At 35.1% G+C, this 19,970-nt stretch overlaps 1 protein-coding gene across 3 annotated transcripts in view; it reads right to left on the bottom strand.

Moving 5' to 3' along the window:
* Positions 1 to 19,970, bottom strand: part of alpha-Man-IIb (alpha-Mannosidase class II b) — a 208,225-nt gene that overhangs the window by 21,311 nt on the left and 166,944 nt on the right. For all 3 annotated transcript variants that reach the window (XM_065363262.1, XM_065363263.1, XM_065363264.1), the window contains exon 5: positions 6,054 to 6,187. In XM_065363262.1, the coding sequence (XP_065219334.1) occupies positions 6,054 to 6,187 (134 nt within the window). The remainder of the gene's footprint in view (positions 1 to 6,053; positions 6,188 to 19,970) is intronic.

The following is a 19,970-nucleotide window of genomic DNA, read 5'->3' as shown; positions in this document are numbered from 1 at the left end:
CCAGCGTAGATTTGCGAGCATATCGCGATTCCATCGCGTAAAAGTGTTTTTATTTTCGTTTCGGGGTTTAATACAGTCGTTTTTATTGCTCGGTGTTCTTCTGTCGAGTAACTAGTCTGGTATCATTTTTCCTCTTCGTGGATTTTTTTTCTCCTTTTTTCGCTGCAGAAATGCAGACACGTTATTCACTATTCAATTGGTTGGGGTTTGAAATCTCTCGAGTCGTTACTTCAGTAGGTACCTACTTATAATACATATTTATCAGAAATATTCGTATGTGATATTCTATCAGTTGTTGTTGCTTTTTTTTAAAAACAATTCCCAGGATACATAATGGGACTAATTATTATTACTACATCTTCCTTTTTTTCCAAAATTAAAAAATAGGCAACCGAAATATTCTCAAACTAGGTATGTATATCAAAAGAACGCAAAAAAAAAAAAACGCAGGGTTACCCTAATTCTCAAAACATTTTACATCGAATCGAACCGTTCTCATTGTATAATTTGCCTATACCTACTAAAATCTTGGAAATCTTCTCGCCTCGAGCTACGAAGAACGATTTTCTAGACCGGATTTCGAACTGAAAATTGCAAATAAAGCGAAGGCTGAGAAAGAACCAGAGAGTGAGTTGAAAATATTCGTAAATAACCTCGACTTAGATTTCTATATGCACGACTAGGGTAGGTTCTGGCCGACTTTATTTCAATTCTATTCGCGCGCGTAACGAAAAATTATGTAAATTCGTTGGAAATTCAATAACACGCTATAACTATAAGTTTCACGTTATGTAGAGCGTTGGTTAATAAGCGAATATATGCGAGCTGTATTACTACACACATATCGTACAAAATGTGGCAATCATTATTCAAATAAATGTGACACTTTATGTTTTTCGCCGTACAAATAAATATCTGCCCGAAAATCCCCAAACTATGTGAAGTTTACTTTTACATCGTAGCCAAAGTTTATAAAGCAGAAAAAATCCAGCTCAAGGAATCCTTTTGAAAGCGTAGGTAGGTACATATAAAGTTAATACCGCGTTACAAAATATCTGGAAAAAATAAAGCTAAAGGCGGCTATTACACTGGCACTGGAAAATTATCTAATATATCTCGGTGGCGCAAATTACATTTTGAATGTCTTAGCAGGTTTCGTTTTTCTTCTTTTTTTTTTTTCCTCTTTTTTTTTCTTCTTCTCAGTTCTGATGCGGTGTGGCACTCACGTCGTCGCTCGGGTTTCTTTGTTAACGTCTTTATTCTGTTACAAAATTACTATTTTCTTCGGTTTCCAATTTAAATGATAATGCGCTCGTAAATTACATTTAACTAGGTCATTATTGAGTCTTGGGGTTTTTACTATATATTTTTTTCATTCCTCGCTTAGACGCTTACTTTATGTGAAATGTCTGTTCGCGACTTTGGGAACGAAAAAATCCCGACGACGAAATAAGGAAAAATTACGACGTAGGTACGGATTGTTTTCCAGTGTGACTGCACCTTCCGCACCTTTTTCTCTTGGCGTCGATTTTTTTCCCTCTCTTTTGTACATATAAATGGATCGTAATGCCAACTTGAATTTGTTTTGTCGAAGATTCTGCGAACGCCGCATCGGGTATCCTAAATTAGCTTTTAATTCAGATTCGGTAATTTGCGAGAAAAAAATATCGCTGCGAATGGAGCATGCTGGGGAATAGTACGAGTATAGTAAACGAGCGTGGAAAATGATGTACGGTTATGGTGCCGATGAAAAAGCATCGTGTGTATAGAAAGAAGGGATAGTGGTCCTATTTCGAAATTAAATGGTTTTCGATTTCGACTCGGCTTTTTCCCTCTTTTTAAGCGATGAATATCGTTGGTCAGCGAAATACGTACGAGTACACCAGTCAAGATATGAGCAGATTAGTTTGTCTCGTCAACGTTTTTCGATGTAACGTCGCGCCGACGACGACGTTTTTGCGAGCAATTTTTATACCCTCGTTTTTTTCTCATTTCGCAATCTAGCCAGGAGCCTTGAAGTTTATACACGAGTTTATGATGGTTGACTGCGTAGTAATGTTGTTTTTCATTGTTTTCTCGAATATTTTGTAATCCGGAAATGGATTTTGAAACGAGCTAGATTCGACTTTTGCAACTGAGAATTTCGTGTCAGATTTTTGGTCAGTTTAGCTGATTTGATAACGTCGCCGTTTATCTTGGAAACAACCACCAATTGATCCTTTATTAGATTATTAGGTACCTAAGTACTTACTTATCAAGAAATTGTTCAATGTGCTCTATTAAAACACTGATCGATTAAATTGATTTTTGAAAAACTTTTGAACATTTTTTTGAAATTAATATAATTTTTGAATTTATTTCGGATTTTAATTCAGGAACTTGGTTTATTTCAAATCGATTTCTTTCAATTGAATTCAACTTAGCGAACAAAATTTAATTTTATGATTTATTTCAAATTAAGTTGAATCAAATTTGTTTTAAATTTATTTGATTTAATATATTGCAACCAATTTTCTAAAAATACCTCTAATTCACTAAAGTTGTCGCTTGTCGACAGAATATTTCAACAGACATCACCAGAATTTATCAAGAAGTACCAGCATTTTCCTAAAAATTACTATAGATATATTACAAAACACCTACTTATCGTTACCTACCTCTACTAAAAATTATTTGCAATTTTAAAAAAGTCATCAATAAGTTCCCAAAATCCAGAGTAATTCATCTAAAACAACCTACCTGTTATTTCCCATAAATTACCCACTAGAAATATTTCTAAAACTAAAATGGCCAAAAACTTATCAAAACTACCGTAAATTTACCAAAAGTTGTCATAAATTCACCACTAATTCAGTAATTACCTACACATGTAATGTACCAAACATTTATTAAAGAAATACAGGGTGTCCAGAAATATTGAGTACCCCCAAGAAAGTTGTTCATCAAAAATATAGGTTGGCAACGTGAAATAGATGCATATGATTGGTGGAATGTTATCTCTCCAGTGCAACAACCAATCATGGGTTATCATTATCATCATTCACTGTGGCCAACCAAAGTATTTTAGTAGAAAACGTTTTTAGGGGTACTGATATTTCTGGGCACCCTGTACTCTTACTAGTATTTACCAAAAATTACCTATTTTAAAAAAATGGCCAGAATTTATTGAAAAGTAACTCCATCCAGCTTACTAAAAATTACAATAGATTTACTAAAATTTATCAGCAGGTAATTTACCAAAATAGGGGTATTCTGTGTGTCCACGTCGTGCGGGGTAGTAACAAGTTGCTGTTCGATGGACTTGGAATCGATAAACATGGCTAAAGCAGAATTCCCCAGTTGGTGGAACGATGGGGAGGAGTGGCAAGTCAAAGGCCAAGCCTCTATATAAATATGGATTACAAACAAGAATGCATACCCTATTGACAAAATTATACTTAAAAACAGACGTGTTGATGCGTAATGCATGAATTTGGACTTTTTTCAAAAATAAACATGCGATTCAGCCTGCGAATAGCATGCGTAAAAGTAATGTTAAAGCATGTAAAATAAAAGAAACATTGAAAAAATCTTTGCCCTGGGTGGGAATCGAACCTGGGACCTGCAGTTTCTGCTTTTCCACATTACCTAACCCACTTGGCCAATTTGCCACTTGCAAAGAGTGGAGTTACTTCCCTATAAATGTTTGTGCGTTGTGAACTTATTAAATTTTTAAATTTTTCTCCCAAGTCCAAAAAGTGCAAAGTTTTATGGGGGAATAACTCCAATCTTTGCAAGCAGCGAAATGGTCGAGTTGGTTAGGTAACACGGAAAAATAGAAACTGCGGGTCCCGGGTTTGATCCCCGCCCAGAGCAAAAAATTTTTCAATTTTTATTTCATTTTACATACATGCTTTAACATTACTTTTACGCATGATATTTGCAGGCTGAATCGTATGCTTTTTTTGAAAAAAGTCCAAATTCACGCATGCTTGTGCTATGCATAAAATCATGCGTTTTAGCTTGCTATCGCATAATTTTTGTCAATAGGGTAAGAGCTGCAGAACACCAACAACTCACTCGTGCCAGCCCCAGGGAAGCGCAAGAGCTTCAGAGTGAGAAGGCAAATACCAGTGCCTAAAAGCTGGCAAATTCAGCTAAGGGAGTAATCCTCAACAGAAAATCATGGTGGAAGGCAATGGCAAACCAACACCATTACATTTCCCTAGAATTATATGGACATCAATTTAGCAACAGCCCTAAGTCTCCATCATAAAGCTGATCCTCATCCAGTCCAAGGCAGCCGGATAGGGTGCTAAGAATATGCAGAGTCAAAACAAGGCGGAATAACATCAACGTCACAACCTGGAATGTAAGAACTTTGTATAAAATTGGACAACTTGCTAATGTAATTATGAAAGCCAGGAGATTACAAATCGATGTATTAGGAATAAGCGAGACCTGATGAACTGGAAATGGTAGAAACTGGGTAGATAACGACTACAGAAAGTTGAAATATTTAGCTCATAAAATATGAGAAAACAGTATTTTCATGCTAGCAGTACAGGGGGAAATCCAAGGAAGATCAACAAGAGGGAGGAAACGATCAGAGCTGTTAACAACAAACTCACAGGCCAACTCTCCCTGTAAGACCCTGAAAGATACGATCAGATACGCTAGAAACCGGCTAATATACGTAGATGGAAATATACGCTTTCTCCTGTAAAGGAGTGGGACTACGACGATGACGATAGCAAAATTACCCAAATATATAAAAAATTACCAATGTCTTACCAAAAATTACAATAGATTTACCAAAAATTATCAGCAGGTAATTTACTAAAAATTTACCTGTTTTTTACAGAAATTTCTAGTACCCAAAACCCAATTTACAAAAAAAAAAACGGACGCACGCCTCATGGGTAGGTGTGTTTTTTGCTTATTCTTAAAAGGGTCATTCCGTGTCAATTCGACCATGAAGTGGTAAGGGGGGGGGGTCAACGATTTTTTTGTAATTTTTCCTGTGAAAAGACCTTTTGAAGGGATGACCATTGGCGCAAATCGCAGCCCTCTAGGCCTTTTTTAAAGGCTGCTAGGGAGTGTCAAAGTTTTCAGTGAACTTGAAAACTTGTATAATCCATTTCAGCAGTGGATTACTCGATAACTGCTATACCGACCAAAACGGAACTTTTTCCAATAGTTAGGGGTTTTGAACGACTTTTTGGTGATATCATAAAAATCAGTGTTGCCATTTTTTTTCGTACAAGAAATTAGCTCTACAAGTTTCAAAACTTAGTTTTCATATGATTCCAACTCTCAAAAATTCTGAAAAAAAATAATATTATGGACAGCTTTTCATGCTGAACAACATATTGAAAAATTGGGATGGCATTATTAGGTACGTAATGTCGATTTAAAAAAGTTGGAAGTTTGCGAAAAAATGCAATTTTTTGATTTAAAAGTTAAAACATGAAAACAAGGTTTTGGCTGGTGAATTTGGCTCATTTGACCCCGGTTTTTACGTATCCGTTGAAAAACTTGAAAACCCCCTTTCATTCAAATGAAATGAACTCATCACAAGAAAATCAAAATTCGAAAAAATTCAATTTTCAATTCCAAACATCAAAAGAAGTGTAAATTTAATCAGTTGTCTTATTTTGACCTCTTTCTGACGTATTTCATGAAAAAGTTGATAAAAATCACACCCATAGCAAAAAAATTGAAATTCGTTCACATTTTGATTTTTTTTTTAAAACTAGCATTCACATCCAAGTCCCACTTTCATAGGACTGTTTAAACTGGGTGACTTTATTATGAATTTGAAATTTGTAGGTGGCTACCAATATTTTTCGATTCATCTGAATAAGACAACATCATGTATCTAAGTAGGCACCTGCACTCAAATAACATTTTGCTGCGATTCTTTGCAGTATTTTTCTGTACAGTTCGACTAAAATTTTAAAGTCCTATGTACATATTGAGAGTAGTTTGGTGTTCGACTTAGGTACATTCAACATCACGAACTAATACTTAATTAATTCTATCAAAAAAACAAATAAAAAGAGACACCATACCTTCAATAAGTTGATCGAGCATGCCATAAATATGACTAGTGGCTTCGTCGGTCATTACCCAACCACCGGTAACTATTTCCAAACGACCTTCTTGCAACATTTGCTGCACGACACGTTTTTTCGTGAGATGGGCGCTATGAACAGAACAAAAAAAACGAAATTAAACAAATTATCTATTATCAATTCGAGTGTATAATATACAATGTACATAGCCACAAAAGTACAGTATACAATCAACATAAATTTCGTGAGTGGTAAAATGAATTATTCGGATTCCATCACACCTGGTCTTATATGTATTTGTCTCAGCATAGTCAAAAGACGCGATGACGATTTAATCAATGATTCTATCACGTAACATGTAATTAAAATTCGCACGATTTTCTCCATTTCATTATTACTATTAGTATACCAACGCCTACGTGTTTTATCGCCTAGCTTACCGAAAAAGATCACGAAATGAAACACAACGCTACTTAAAATTATACAACTAACATAAGACTGTATCTAGTAGCTCAGCAGGCCACATCCATTCATTTTCAAAGAGGCCACGAATCGAATATCTGGCAGGAAAAAAATTGACAAATTGTTAGAAAGTTTTCACGTGTAAACAATACCACACGTAGGTATAGTCGAGGCTACGAGTAAAGTAAAGATTTAAGGGCTGCTTTTAGCAAGGGATTTGCAACATTTTATACGCATAAAACATCCCTTATATCCCTGTTTTCGGCGATGTTTCGCGGGTTATTCGTTTTCGTCACTTGGGTAAACTACTCGTCTCGTCCCTTATATGCATACGAGTATAGACAGAGTACACGTATACCTACATATGTTGGCGAAAATTACAAACATGGCGAAGAGATTAATGGATATTCGTCGGCACGCATACGAGACGTGATCAAACACACAACGAACGTATTTTTTATTCATACTTAGATTCGCGGCAGCGTAGGATATGTTTATTTTTTGATACCCCTGTTCGCCTCTCGTGCCTTAACCCTCCATCGATACTCGAAGACAAAGATAAAATGCCAGAAATTTCACTCTATGATGATCGCAACTAACCCTCAGGAGAGGAACTCACTCATCTCTGGTTGGATTTTTAAAATCCCAACACTACACATCGACAAAACTTCGGCATATGTTCGACAAGAGACGAATGATGATAGGGTAAATGGGGAGAGGTATCTGAAAACTATACGTACGCGTAGGAGAATCATGAAAACTTCCCGAAACATCCCACGTTTTATCGTTAATTATCGCTCACGATACAAAACACCCTACATCGTCTGTATTTGTGGCTGTTTCGATTGAAAACTTATCTATCGCCAGAGTCACCGCGAGGATCCAGATCTCCACCACCGGGTAGAAAGTTTAAAACGTACGTAAAATTTAATTAGAAATTTACGACGAAATTATTCGATCATATAAGAAAACCTTTAAACCATGTAAAGTGCCTCGTAAAGTCCGCTTCATCACAGCTCGATGCCATACGCCATCCGTAGGTCTACGAGGTACCTTACCACGCGAAGGTATTAAAGTGGTAACTCGTGCGAAACTAATTCGAATTCGTAAATTTTACATCCCTTTGCCGACGCAGCCTCTCTTCGTCGGCTCGTGCTCGTTGTTATTCCCACCGATAACTTTCGATTGGTACTCACTGCGAAGTATCTCTGGTGGTCCGATGACGCTCAAGGGTGAAAATACGTATGTATTTGTACCCAGTTGTACAGGGTGTTGCGTGAGGGGAGCGTGCCCTTCAAATTTGAAAATATGCAACTTATTCGAAACAAAAACGCAGACATTCGGTTGAAATTTTATTCGATTTGAATTTCAAATGAAAAAATTTCCCCGAGATATTTCAACAAATTTCATAAAAATTTCACGTTGTTTGTTTTTTAAAGTTTTTTAATGTATTCGGTTTTCAACATTGGAGCTAAAAATTGAAGAAAACTAAAATAAGTGCCCCTATTTATTTTTACAGACAGCATTCTGCTCCCATTCGTGACTGTATATATTATTAAAAAATGACGAAAAAATTGAAATTTCACCTCAAGCTCCTGCAATTTCAAAGCTCAGACAAACATACTTACGAAATAACGAACTATTCGTATACACCTGCAAGGGACACCTAATTTATGAAACACCCTGTACAGGTACACACGTAGTAGGTCTACATACTACATACTATACAATATTGCTCACAGACACAACACTGTATATTGTAAACCCGCCTTTATAAAGTTATTCCAGCCGAAACGACGTTTAAGTGAATTTACCCACCTAACGCGCCATGGGCTGCAACAAATTTTACATATATTCGCGTTTTATTTAACTTTATACGTGTATGTAGAAGGCGGTAGCGTGGTGGGTGTTATAAAATGACTAGAAATCAAATAAAGGTAATTTAATACCATTCATCCCTTCGCCGGTAACAATAAAAACCCTTGTATGGTTCCGTTCGTTCGCCGTGTACGCTTGTGCTATTATAATCGTGTATATATTACTCAGTCAGAACGCGATGAAGTATTTTTTTTTCAAATTTATATCCGTTTTAAATGCGTATTATACGATTTTACGAGCGTATACGTCGTGTATTGCTACCTCTACCTATGGGTGCTGATTCAATACATACATATAGGAATATATTGAAAAATTGAAAAATTAATCCACCGATGGGTATTTATATACGATGTACGAATACGACGAACATGTAGTAAATTCAAAAGCGCCATCAGCAAAGGCCGGCTCGGCTTTGGCGGGAAAAATCCTATAGTGAAAAATAATCCCGTGTTTGATGCCGCTTTCATCGAGCATACACCCCGTACTTCCTCGCTCATTTTCCAATTACAAGTAGGTAGAGGATGTGAAAAAAATGATCAAATAATTTTTTTTCTCTTCAAAAAAAAAAAAAAACTCGACATAAAAATGAAAAATACCAGCAACACTTTATTGTGTTAGTTGATGGTGTCATCTCCGACCCCAGGATGTGTATCCTATTGGGCTGAAAAAATTTGAATCGTACAAAATAAATATAAATAAAACATTTTCGATTTTTTGAAAATCAAATTTAATTTTGAAAATTTGTTGCTGAAAAAAATGGGTAAAACAATCACCTCTTCAATTTTAAAAAATTTTTGAATGGCAGTTTACAATTTTTATGTTTACTACGAAAAGTTGAGCTTCAACTTTGAAAGTTTGATTTTGAACTTATAAAATTTTAATCAATGATTTTGTAATTCGTGCGTTTGTTTAGAGAACTCTTCGAACTGGGGTGGCGTAAAATACATCTGTGACAAGACAATCAACCATCTCTTTTTTTGTGGGAGGGAGAGGGGGAGGGGGAGAAAATTGATAGAAACATGTTCCAATTCACTTTAGAAATAGGTACATGCTCACTAACACGAATAAACGTTTCGAAAATCCAAGACTGCTTCCTTCAAATGGTATTTCCATGCTGCGTTGAGAACATGTTAATATATTTGCATAACCAGTTTGCCGTAAATACGGTAAGATTCAGGATGAAATCTTCACCACATCAGCTTGGAAATAAAAATAAAGACCCATTTAGTTCAATTTTTTTTTTACAAATTCGTGAAGTACTTGTATGATGATGCAGGTAAGTACATAGTAAAAAAAAACAACTGGTTTCCATTTTTCACTCCCGGGCTGATGAAGTTGAGAGTTGGCTCAAAAATTCTCGAAATCGTGATCTCTCGTGAAACAGTCAACATTTGAACGTCTCCAAAGTGGTTGAATTTGGAGCAAATTTTTTGTGAGGATTCAAAGACAATAAAATAGGAAATGTAAAATCATTGATTGAAATTTAAAAGGCTCGAAATTAAACTTTCCAGATGAAAGCTCTACTTTTCATAATCAGTGCGAAATTTGATATCTGTTTTTTTGAAAATTTGAAAAATTCCAGAAAAAAACTATTTCTCTTGCTCTTTTTAGCGAATTAGTTTTCGAAATGTGAGAAGCACAAGGACTCCTCCTTTTTTGATCAGAATTCAAAAAAGTGCCAAAAATGAAGTTACATATTGATTGTTGGTACCTGTACGTAAAAGTAGCTTGAGTTCGGTTGCTTATTGCCTTATTTTTTTAATCCGACCCCTCTGACCCCCCTCTCCAGTGCCATTGTAACATTAAAAATTGAAATGCCACTTGAGTATCATTTAAAGTGTCGATCTTTCGATGACATTGTGATACTTATTTGAAGTTTTTGGGAATTTCTAAAGAATCAATTCTTGGTCCAAAAAGATGGGGGGGGGGAATAAAAATTTTACCTAACTGAAGCTGAAAGATGAAATCTGGGATTTCCCTTACTTTTTGACCCCCCCCACCCCCGTTGATAAATCGATAGTGAATTCATTCTGAGTCATTTTTAACAGTTTTTGAGTCTCCAGCAGACTTTTGGGAGTTACAAATTTTACTCAATCAAGTTTGGAAATTGGTCTAGTTGAAGTACAACGTTGAAATTTTATATGTACTCAATTTTGGCCCCTCTCTCCCCCCCCCCCCCCCAAATGGAATAGAAACGGTTTCGAACCACTTTGAGCACTTCTGGAGCATTCAGTAAATTTTTTAAAATTCAAATTTCAACAAAAAATAAGTAGGAAATTTGTAAATAGTAGGTAGGTAGGTAGGTACATATATCCTCGTGAAATAGATGATTTGGTCTTGTCTTCGTATTTTGAAACTAACCAATATCTAAAACCCCTGTGATGAAATTTTTGGATCACTAAATCAGCTCTAACCCCTTTAAAAGAGGTAAAATTGCAATTCAAGTTAAAAATTTCTGAATTTGGCAACTTTCAGTAGATTTTTTCAAACAAGCTGGGACGGATTATTAGTGGAAATTTTTTGAAATTTTTTAAAACATGTTTTCTGGAGAAAACGCGTATTTAAACTTTTAAGCAGCTTTTTCGGTTACTTTAAAGAATTTTTTATGCAGGTGGAACATCTTCAAAAATACAAAAAATGAGTTTTTCACAATTTTTCCCACCCAAATTGGTAAATTTTGGTTTGGCCAAAACAAAATTCTTCGCAATGTATCATAAAAGATGCTCAACTACACCATCAATTCGAATTTGGACCAAAAAAATTGATTTCTGTCATTTTGGGAACCCCTGAACCACCTTCGTGTTCACCTATCCCGCCAAAATTCATTTACAGACTGATGCCAACTCGAAATACATAATATATGGTATGTCAATTTCAGAGAATTTGAAAACCTTTGATTTTTATTAGGTACCTACTCATTTTGTCAAAGGCTGCAGTTTTTTTTTAATTTGAAAAAATTCACTCATCACAAGTGAAAAACTGAAGTTTCTAAATGTCTTTGGAGTCTCCATAATTATCTTAACCATCTCCAATCGACTCAATACGTCAAAAATGAAGCTTTACAAATTATTTGGGTAAGATTTTGAGAAAATTTTTCTTGTTTGATAATCTGTTGGAGGCTCCAGAACTGCTCAAAATCAGTCAAAATAGGGAGATAGGAAATGGGTCGAGTTAGAAAAAACTATGCATATCAAAGAGCTTTTTAGCTCAAATTAGGTACAATTTTGTTTTTTTCTCGTTTTTCAGCCCTTTAATTTTCAAAAACTCCCAAAAACTCTAAAAAAATTGGGAATTCAAGTTTTTGCTAACGGGGAGTATTGGCAAGATCTCTCAAACTAGCCTTATTATATGGGACTCTTTTGCTGCAGTGTCTCTCGAATCTTATTTCGAAGAAGGTTCAAAAAATTTCGAAAATGTCGTGTGGGAAATCAATTTTTACTAATCCGAGTTTACATATATGCTGAATTTTATTTTGGTCCTTTTTATGGCCAATAATTTTTCAAAACTATAGGAAATCCAAAAATACGTTGAATACTCCATCTGATCTTGAAGAACCATCAATCGATTGGGCGCAAATCAAGTTTTCAGCTTCCATTCTCGATTTCATCAAATTTTAATTTTTTATGAAAAATTGATTAATTTTGAATTTTTAAAAATTCCCATAAATTGATAAGTGAAATTTAGCACTTGAAACCAGTCAATGGCTTGTACTTGCCCTTTCGATGCTTCTTTTTTACATAAGAAGTACATAAATTGCAACCCTCAACAGATTCAAGTGAAAATTTGCGAACCACGATAGAGAAAAGAGAAGATAGAAACATCTCTAAAATTATTTCCACACTCCACCGTATACACAACGTAAATGGAGCAATTCTTGATACCTACTCCCGAACATATTACGCGGTCTTAAAATCTCGTTCTTTATAGGCCTTTCGCTTGTTTACTCGACGAAAACAGTAATTTCCCACCCTGTATGTACCGGAACTATGCTCATCCGGCATTTGTATTCGGAAATGATGCACCGAACGATGGAATACGTGTTCTTTTACAAGCATTTTGGCAAACACGACACGCGAACTAAGAACACAGTATAGACAAAAAGATGATGTCGACGTCGCCCAAAATACTTAACTTGGAGATACGTACGTAAAAAGCATATAATATAAGAGCAATCCATACATACGTACACATTTTATACGTATGTATAAACTTCATCAGTGTAATACGCGACCGTCATTTTTACGCTTTTCCGCCCTCTATATTTTATTTATGAAATTCGCTTCGACGCGATAGAAGCGAGCAACGACGAAGGGTGAGTTAGGAGGGGTAAAATCGTGTTGTATTTGTTCCACGAGTACACAGCAGCAAGTGGGATGGCGGGTTTTTTGTCTCCAGCATCGTGTACCGAAGTATCACGTATGACATTTTATTTCGTTTCTCGGTAATGATATACGAAGATGTAAGAATTTTTCCCAGGATACGTGTTACTGCAGAAAAAGAACAAGGGAAGAGATGTTTTCCGGCAGCATCGGTTACTTTTCAAAAATCCGTTTAATATTCGTCGCTATTGCGCCAATTGCGACGTTGTCGTCGTCGTCGTCTTCGTCGAACACACGAAATTAAATTTTTGCTCGAAACGTATACTACACGATGTACCGGCTACATACCCCAGCTCCCTTCAACCCCTCTCATCTGAAGCTTTGCCTTTAGCTAGAGTCGAGTTATTAAACGTCATTTATCCGGTTACACCGCAGCTAGTAGGAGCATCAGCGAGAGTATCTCGGTGCTAAATGTTGTATTTGTGGAAAAAAGAGAGACGTGTAATTTTTTAATGTACGCGAGTAAACGTTATTCTAGGGCACGTTTTTCGCCTCGTTTTCAATATTATGCCAGCTCAGTAGACAGACACGTCGTACGAAATGTTTCGATGAAATTTAACGAACATTGCACAAATGACAAAACATTGATTAAAACGTGTTAAAAATTAAACAAAAAGCACTAAAGAAGAGTTTAAAATCATATAGAACTACCTATCAAAAAATGATAAAATTTAAGCAAAATTTGTAGGAATTCTGAAAATGTTTTAAAATAATTGACATAAAAAGGCTTTCAAACAAGCATCAAAAGATTAAAAATCATTAAAAACTGATGAAATTTCATAAAAGTTTAAAAATAGTTTTTGACGTGTTTTTATTTTATTCATTTTAAATTATCAATCGCTTAATGCTATCATTTCTGGTGGGACAAACGCGATCACATTAACCAAAATTTACTATTGGAAGTAGGTATACCTATCTAAAGCGTTTTCCAAAGAAATCATCATTTCCATCCAAATGTAGGTACCTAAACCTACTCAACCATTATATCTCTCTCGTATTGACTCAACTAATTGAATAACTTAAAAAGGTTAGCGACCGTCGCGAAAATCTTCCACAGCACGATTGTATTGTATCTCCCCATCCCCTCTACCTCACACTGTATGCTTAAGAGGATGAAACCTACAGATCATTAATCAATTTTGTCTCCCTCGTGGGTTTTATATATTTTTTTTCTTCGCAACTTTTTCAAACGAACGGCTTTTTCGTCATCGCGATAATAACTGGCGCTGGTAGGTATATTTACCAGTGAAATGCTGATTCGTAAAATTTCACCATATTTCTTTAGGCGGTTACCAAATTTTTGCGTACGCGATTCCCCCTTACTTCATTATTCTTTCACGATGAAGATTTGCCTTTTTTGACATCAAAGACAAACAAAGAAGAAATATCTGGGTATAATTTTTGGCTTCGAAAGCATATATTTTTGCGTCGTTTTCGTTATTTTTTCAACCGAATAGGGATGTAACTATACATATAAGTCTAGGTAGGTATAGAATACAGAAAAATGTAGGCTATACCGAATGGTCGAATGTTTCAGTGAGTATCGCTTTAATGAACTCTCACAATTATGCGATTGGTTTCTAAAAGTATACCCTACGATTTTTTTCCCCTTGTTAGAACATGGTGTAATCCAATAAAGAAATATAACGTGTATTTTTATAGGATTGTTATTCGTAGTGGGGTAGGCATAGTAAAACTTTGTTCCTTATGAAAGAAGCGAACGAGTAAATGAACCCATACGAAGAAAAAGCACCTAACGTCAAGTCTCAAATAAAAATCCAATTCGGCAATTTGAATCCTAGTTGATGATTCAACGATACCTTATTTTTGAAATTATTGTGAATTGAACAAGTATAGGTACGTGTAGGTATGTATACCTACCATAAATACTAGAACGAGTAATTTTTCAATTTTTCAAAAACAATTTGAAAGAAACCAGCAAAAAATTATGGCCAAATGACCTCAACAAGGCACAGGGAAAATTAAAAATTTTGGATCAATGTTTAATTTTATTGACAAGAGCTTCAAAATTTGAAAAAAATATTGTAAATTTTCCTACCTAATTATTTTAAATTTTTAAATAATTTTTTAAAAGTTCGAAATTTTCAAAAATTCTGTTCTAGTTTATGTGGTCTTTGATTAGTCTAGTACTTCCATAATATCATCATGCCTAAACCATTAGAAAGAGTCCAAAATCATTTTTGTGAAGATCAAGGGTTCTCAAAACGATGATAAATATTTTTCTTTAAACTATCGATGACTTTGCGATTATATTTTTGGTATAATTAAAATTGGATATACGTAATTAATTTACATTTTATACGTGCCAGTAGACATCAAAAAATCACCTAGACCAAGAAAAAATAATTTTTTAAAAAATGTATGAAAAATTTCAACATTTTTAAAACTTTGAGCTCTGGCAAGCGTGGGAGGAGGGTTATGCATTGACCTGAAAATTCAAAATGTTTCCTACATTGAGGCTGTCTGGCCACTATTTTTTGCTGAGATTATTCAAATTTCAAACAAAAAAAAAAAAAAAACTGAAAAACAACCCCTGTTATTTGAATTTGCCTTTTTAAAAAATTGTAACAATTATAAATTGAAAAAAAAATTAAAGATCAGAGCTCATTTTCCTTTTCAAGTGCCAAATTTCCCTTAAGTAGATATCTATCAATTTTTAAGGAATTTTTGAGAAACCAAAATTCACCCATTCCTTAAAAAACAAAATTTGATGAAATCGAAACAGGAAGCTAAAATCTGAATTGCACCTAATTGATTGATGGTGCTTCAAGATATTCTGTAGTAACCGACAGGTAAACAGATGGCCTTGGGAAGTTGGAGGTCAATGACCTTGAGAGTCCAACCAGACGGGTCAATAACCTCAAGGGATCAGATAGGAATATAAATGACTTTGAAAGACCGGATGGCAGACCGATCAATGACCTTAAGAAGTCAAACAGGTGAAAAGATGACCATGGACAGGCAAATAGACACTCGTCAGATAACCTCGAGAAGCCATACAGACAGACAGACGACCAGAAAAGGCTAGTCAGGTAGGTCAGTGAGAAAGGACAATGACCTTAAGGGGCCATACAGTCTGCCAGACAACCTTGGAAAGGTGGACAGGTAGGTCAGTGACCTTGAAAGTTTAGACAGGCAGGTCAATGACCTTAAGAAGCCAAACAGGCAGACAGACAAACAACCTTGGACAGCCAGACAGGTCAATGACTTTAAGAGGGCTTAACAAGAATTCAGACTGACGACTTTGGGAAGCCACAGAAGCAGCTAGGTCAGTGGCCTTGAGTGTCCAGATACCCAGGTCAATGATCTCAAGAAGCCAGGTAGGCAATCAGATAACCTGCTGGGTCAATGACCTTAATAGGGCATGCATGCATTTATACTGACGATCTTGGGAAGCTAAACAGGTACGTCAGTGACCTTGAGAGTCTATACCGCGGGTCAATGACCCCAAGAAAACAGGTAGGAAATCAGATAACCTGACGGGTCAATGACCTTAAGAGGACAGACATGCATTTAGACTGACGATCTTGGGAAGCTAAACTGGTACAACAGTGACCTTGAGAGTCTAGACAGCAGGTCGATGACCTCAAGAAGCCAGGTAGGAGATCAGATAACCTGACGGGTCAATGATCTTAAGAGGACACTCATGCATTTAAACTGACGATCTTGGGAAGCTAAATAGGTAGATCATTGACCTTAAAAGGCCAGATTATATTATTTGAACTCTCCAACTGCAAAGTAAAAATTTTTTGAGCAATGCTGGAATTTTCAGTAAATTTTAGAGTTTCTCCGGGAATTCCTAATTACTCTGCAAGCGCTGAAAATGAACCAAAACGACGCATCACTAGTGAATTATTTGTTCAGATTCACAATTGTGCAATTCGAAAACAACTAGTTTCTGTCCATTCCGGAGTCCTCAGTGAGTTTTGCTGTAGAACTGATGACTTATTGTCCTCATTTCACTCTTTAGTTGAGTGATAATTCAACCTCTGGGACTACGAACTCACAGTGACCGTAAATTAAATCTAGTTTATTTTCCAATAAAACGACAAATCGACTCAATTTCCACGAGAAAGTCATAAATATTTCTAGATGAGATTCGTGTATCTACTGTATTTGTAGTTGTACCTACAATCAATCAATTTCGATACGAGAATTAGTTCGATTATCGCGTACACGTTGCTCCGAAACAATAACAACAGTTACGTATAACGAGCTTATTATCGAAATACGAGTAGGTACGTGTGCTCTACGTGTACATATTGTACATAGTGGCTAAGTGAAGGTACCTACACAGTTATATGGCTGGTACATTATATGAGATTCTGTATACCAGAGGCAGTATTATATGTATACGTAGTCGTAGTGTATCTATCTACTGTACATGTACACAAGTCATTTATATAAATCACCGCTCGGTACGTTTAGTCGTACGTATAAGTACATATTGGGTTGTAAACGTAGAGTAAGCAGCACTCACTCGATCCACATAGCCACTTTGTAGCTACTATAGCTTCGTAGGGTACCTATACTGCCGGCTTTCGCTGTATAAATTCGGAATCCGGCAGACTCTATGTGAACAACTGCAGGCTTTATAGCAAAAGTAGGAAGGTACATGGTGTACGTCGAGTTGTTTATCAAAACGGACGTGATATTTGCCTTTTTCAGTTAACGTACAGTACTGCACATTTTCATAATAACTACGCATACTTTACCTACATATGTATACGAAATGTAGCTAACATTTTAAAATCGCGTACCCCGTTGTCGAAAATACACAGCAACAGCACACGTAGACGTAGTACATATTGGAGTGCTAAATGGAAATTGTGTACGAGATGTAGAATGTAGGATGGGATAGAGAGACGATTGCTATAGTGGATCGAATTTACACAGAAAGTTTTGCCTTTTTGAAGTTACGCGTTGAAATAGAGAGAAATTAATGTCGTAGTTTGGCTTTTTATTAGCCTTATATATAATCCAAAACGCCGCCAATGAATAAAGTTCGCAAGGTGGTGTGGTACCTACGCGAGAAGAGGTTAGATACAATTCGCGTATTTTCAAAACCTCGCGTACAATATTTGCATATTTTCTAGCTACTTTTAATAATCGACGAAGTTGCAAGATGTTCTCAATCGAGGTGTATTTTTTCTTTGGCTGTTAATGAAGCTCTTTGTGAAGTGTTGAAGTTCGATAAAGCCAAAGCGACTTTTCAAAGGTGCTATCGATGGTATCTACTCGCTATACGTAGGTACACTTGTATCGGGCTGTATATTTTTAAAGATTGGTGTGCTTCGTGATGGGTATATTTTATCATATAATACATTTTGGGTAAGTAAGTATCTAACGTGACTTTTCCCCCTCTTTTACCATAATCGAACCTCATACATATTTTTTTCTGAAATTGTATTGTAATAAACTTCTAGAAAAAAACGAGGTGTCATGTTTAGAATTTTCTTTGCACAGATCTTTTTAAATTCGTTCTTTTTGGTCCCATTCAATACAGCTTTCATCTGAAAACCTCTCAAGAGATCAAATTTTTCCCACTTATGAAATGGTAGGGAGTGAGTAGAAAGTTAAAACCTCCAAAAAGCATACATTTTTCAGACAACTAAATTTCAGTCTCTTGGCCCTCATTTCTGAGAGCTGGATAGTGACAAAGAGAGGATGGAAAGTCGAAAGGTCCAAAAACTAACTAGGGAACAACTCACATATTAACCAACTTTCTGGATGCTGAAGTTCATTTTTTGGTTGTTGGAGAATTTTCAGTCTCTCATTTTTTCTAAAGCTTACTTTTTTTTGTCAAACTTTCGAAAAATCTTCTTTGTTTTTTGTAAAAACTTAAAAAGATCCATGATTGTTGAATTTTTTAAAAACAAGTCAAAATTGCCAAAGGTTTAGTTTTTTTTGCCACTTTGTATCTTCTTTTTTGGTTGAAATTTCCTGAAAGTCTTGGTTTTTTCGTTCGCAAAAATCTGTTTTTTCTATCAAAATTGTAAAAAAAAGTGTGCTATCAAAATTACTTAAAATACCGTTTTTTTGCCAAATTTTCAAAAAATCTGTAATAAATTAAAAAAAAACAATTTTTGCTAAAATTGTCAGAAAAAATCATTAAAAAAAAAAATTAAATAGCCAAGTCTTGTTATTATTTCGCCAATTTTTTTCTTTTTCATTGGTCAAAATTTCCTAAAAGTCTTGCTTTCTTAGTCACAAAAAAATCTTTTTTTTGCCAAAATCGCAAAAAAATCTGTCTTTTATCAAAATTACTAAAAAAAACTTCTTTTTTGTACCAAAATCGCAAGCTATAAAAAAAGACCCAATTTTTTGTAAAAATTGCAGAAAAGCCTGGTTTTTGTTCAAATTTCCAAAAAGTAGATTTTTTTCAAAATTCTAAAAAAAACCTTTTTTTTCTTGCTATAACTTTTCTAAGCGTTTTACTTTTGTTTTTTGAATTAGGCAGCAAAAAAAATCCTACTTCTTTATCAAAATTACAGAGAACTGAGAAGACTTGTTTTTTGTCAAAAATATCCCAAAAGCATTCCTTTGTTACTATAAAATTGCTAGAAATTCTTACATTAATTTGGAGATTAAGTATTTGGGAATAATTATTCATTCATTCGGATATTTATTTGGAAAATCGGATTCAAGAATTCAGTGGTCATGCAGGAAAAAAAATCAGGGGAAATGGTCGTTCGAGGTGATGATAGTTAGAGATAAAGATAATGAATTCAGGAGATTGTCTCAGGATCTTATCTTCATGAATTTATGCAATTTTAAGACCATTTCGGAACATTCCAAAACTCTCAGGACCATCATTTTTAATTTGGCAGCAGAAATCTTTTTTTGAAGGTACTTTATGGGCTCCTATACTCTGATGAAAAAAAAAAATAGTAAAATTAGTAGCTGAGTGACCGAGAGGTTGCCTTGAAAAATCAGATACCTACTTACTAAAAAAGAATTTTGAAAGATGGAGAAATAAGCAGAAAAAAAACATCAAAAAAAGAAAGTCAATACCTAATCAAAAAGTTCAAAAAATGACGGAAAAATTCAAAAACTATAAGTACATGAAAATTTTAAAAAGACTGTAAATTTTATTTCTGTAATAAAAATGTTAGATACAATTAAGTTTATTCGACCTCATACAGAGGGAGAAGAGGCAACGATTGGGTGTAAA

The sequence above is a fragment of the Planococcus citri genome, chromosome 4 (genome assembly GCF_950023065.1).
Source record: "Planococcus citri chromosome 4, ihPlaCitr1.1, whole genome shotgun sequence".
In the NCBI taxonomy this organism is placed as follows: Eukaryota; Metazoa; Arthropoda; class Insecta; order Hemiptera; family Pseudococcidae; genus Planococcus; species Planococcus citri.
The sequence above is the reverse complement of the archived record's forward strand: the minus strand, read 5'-3'. Positions and strand labels throughout refer to the sequence as shown.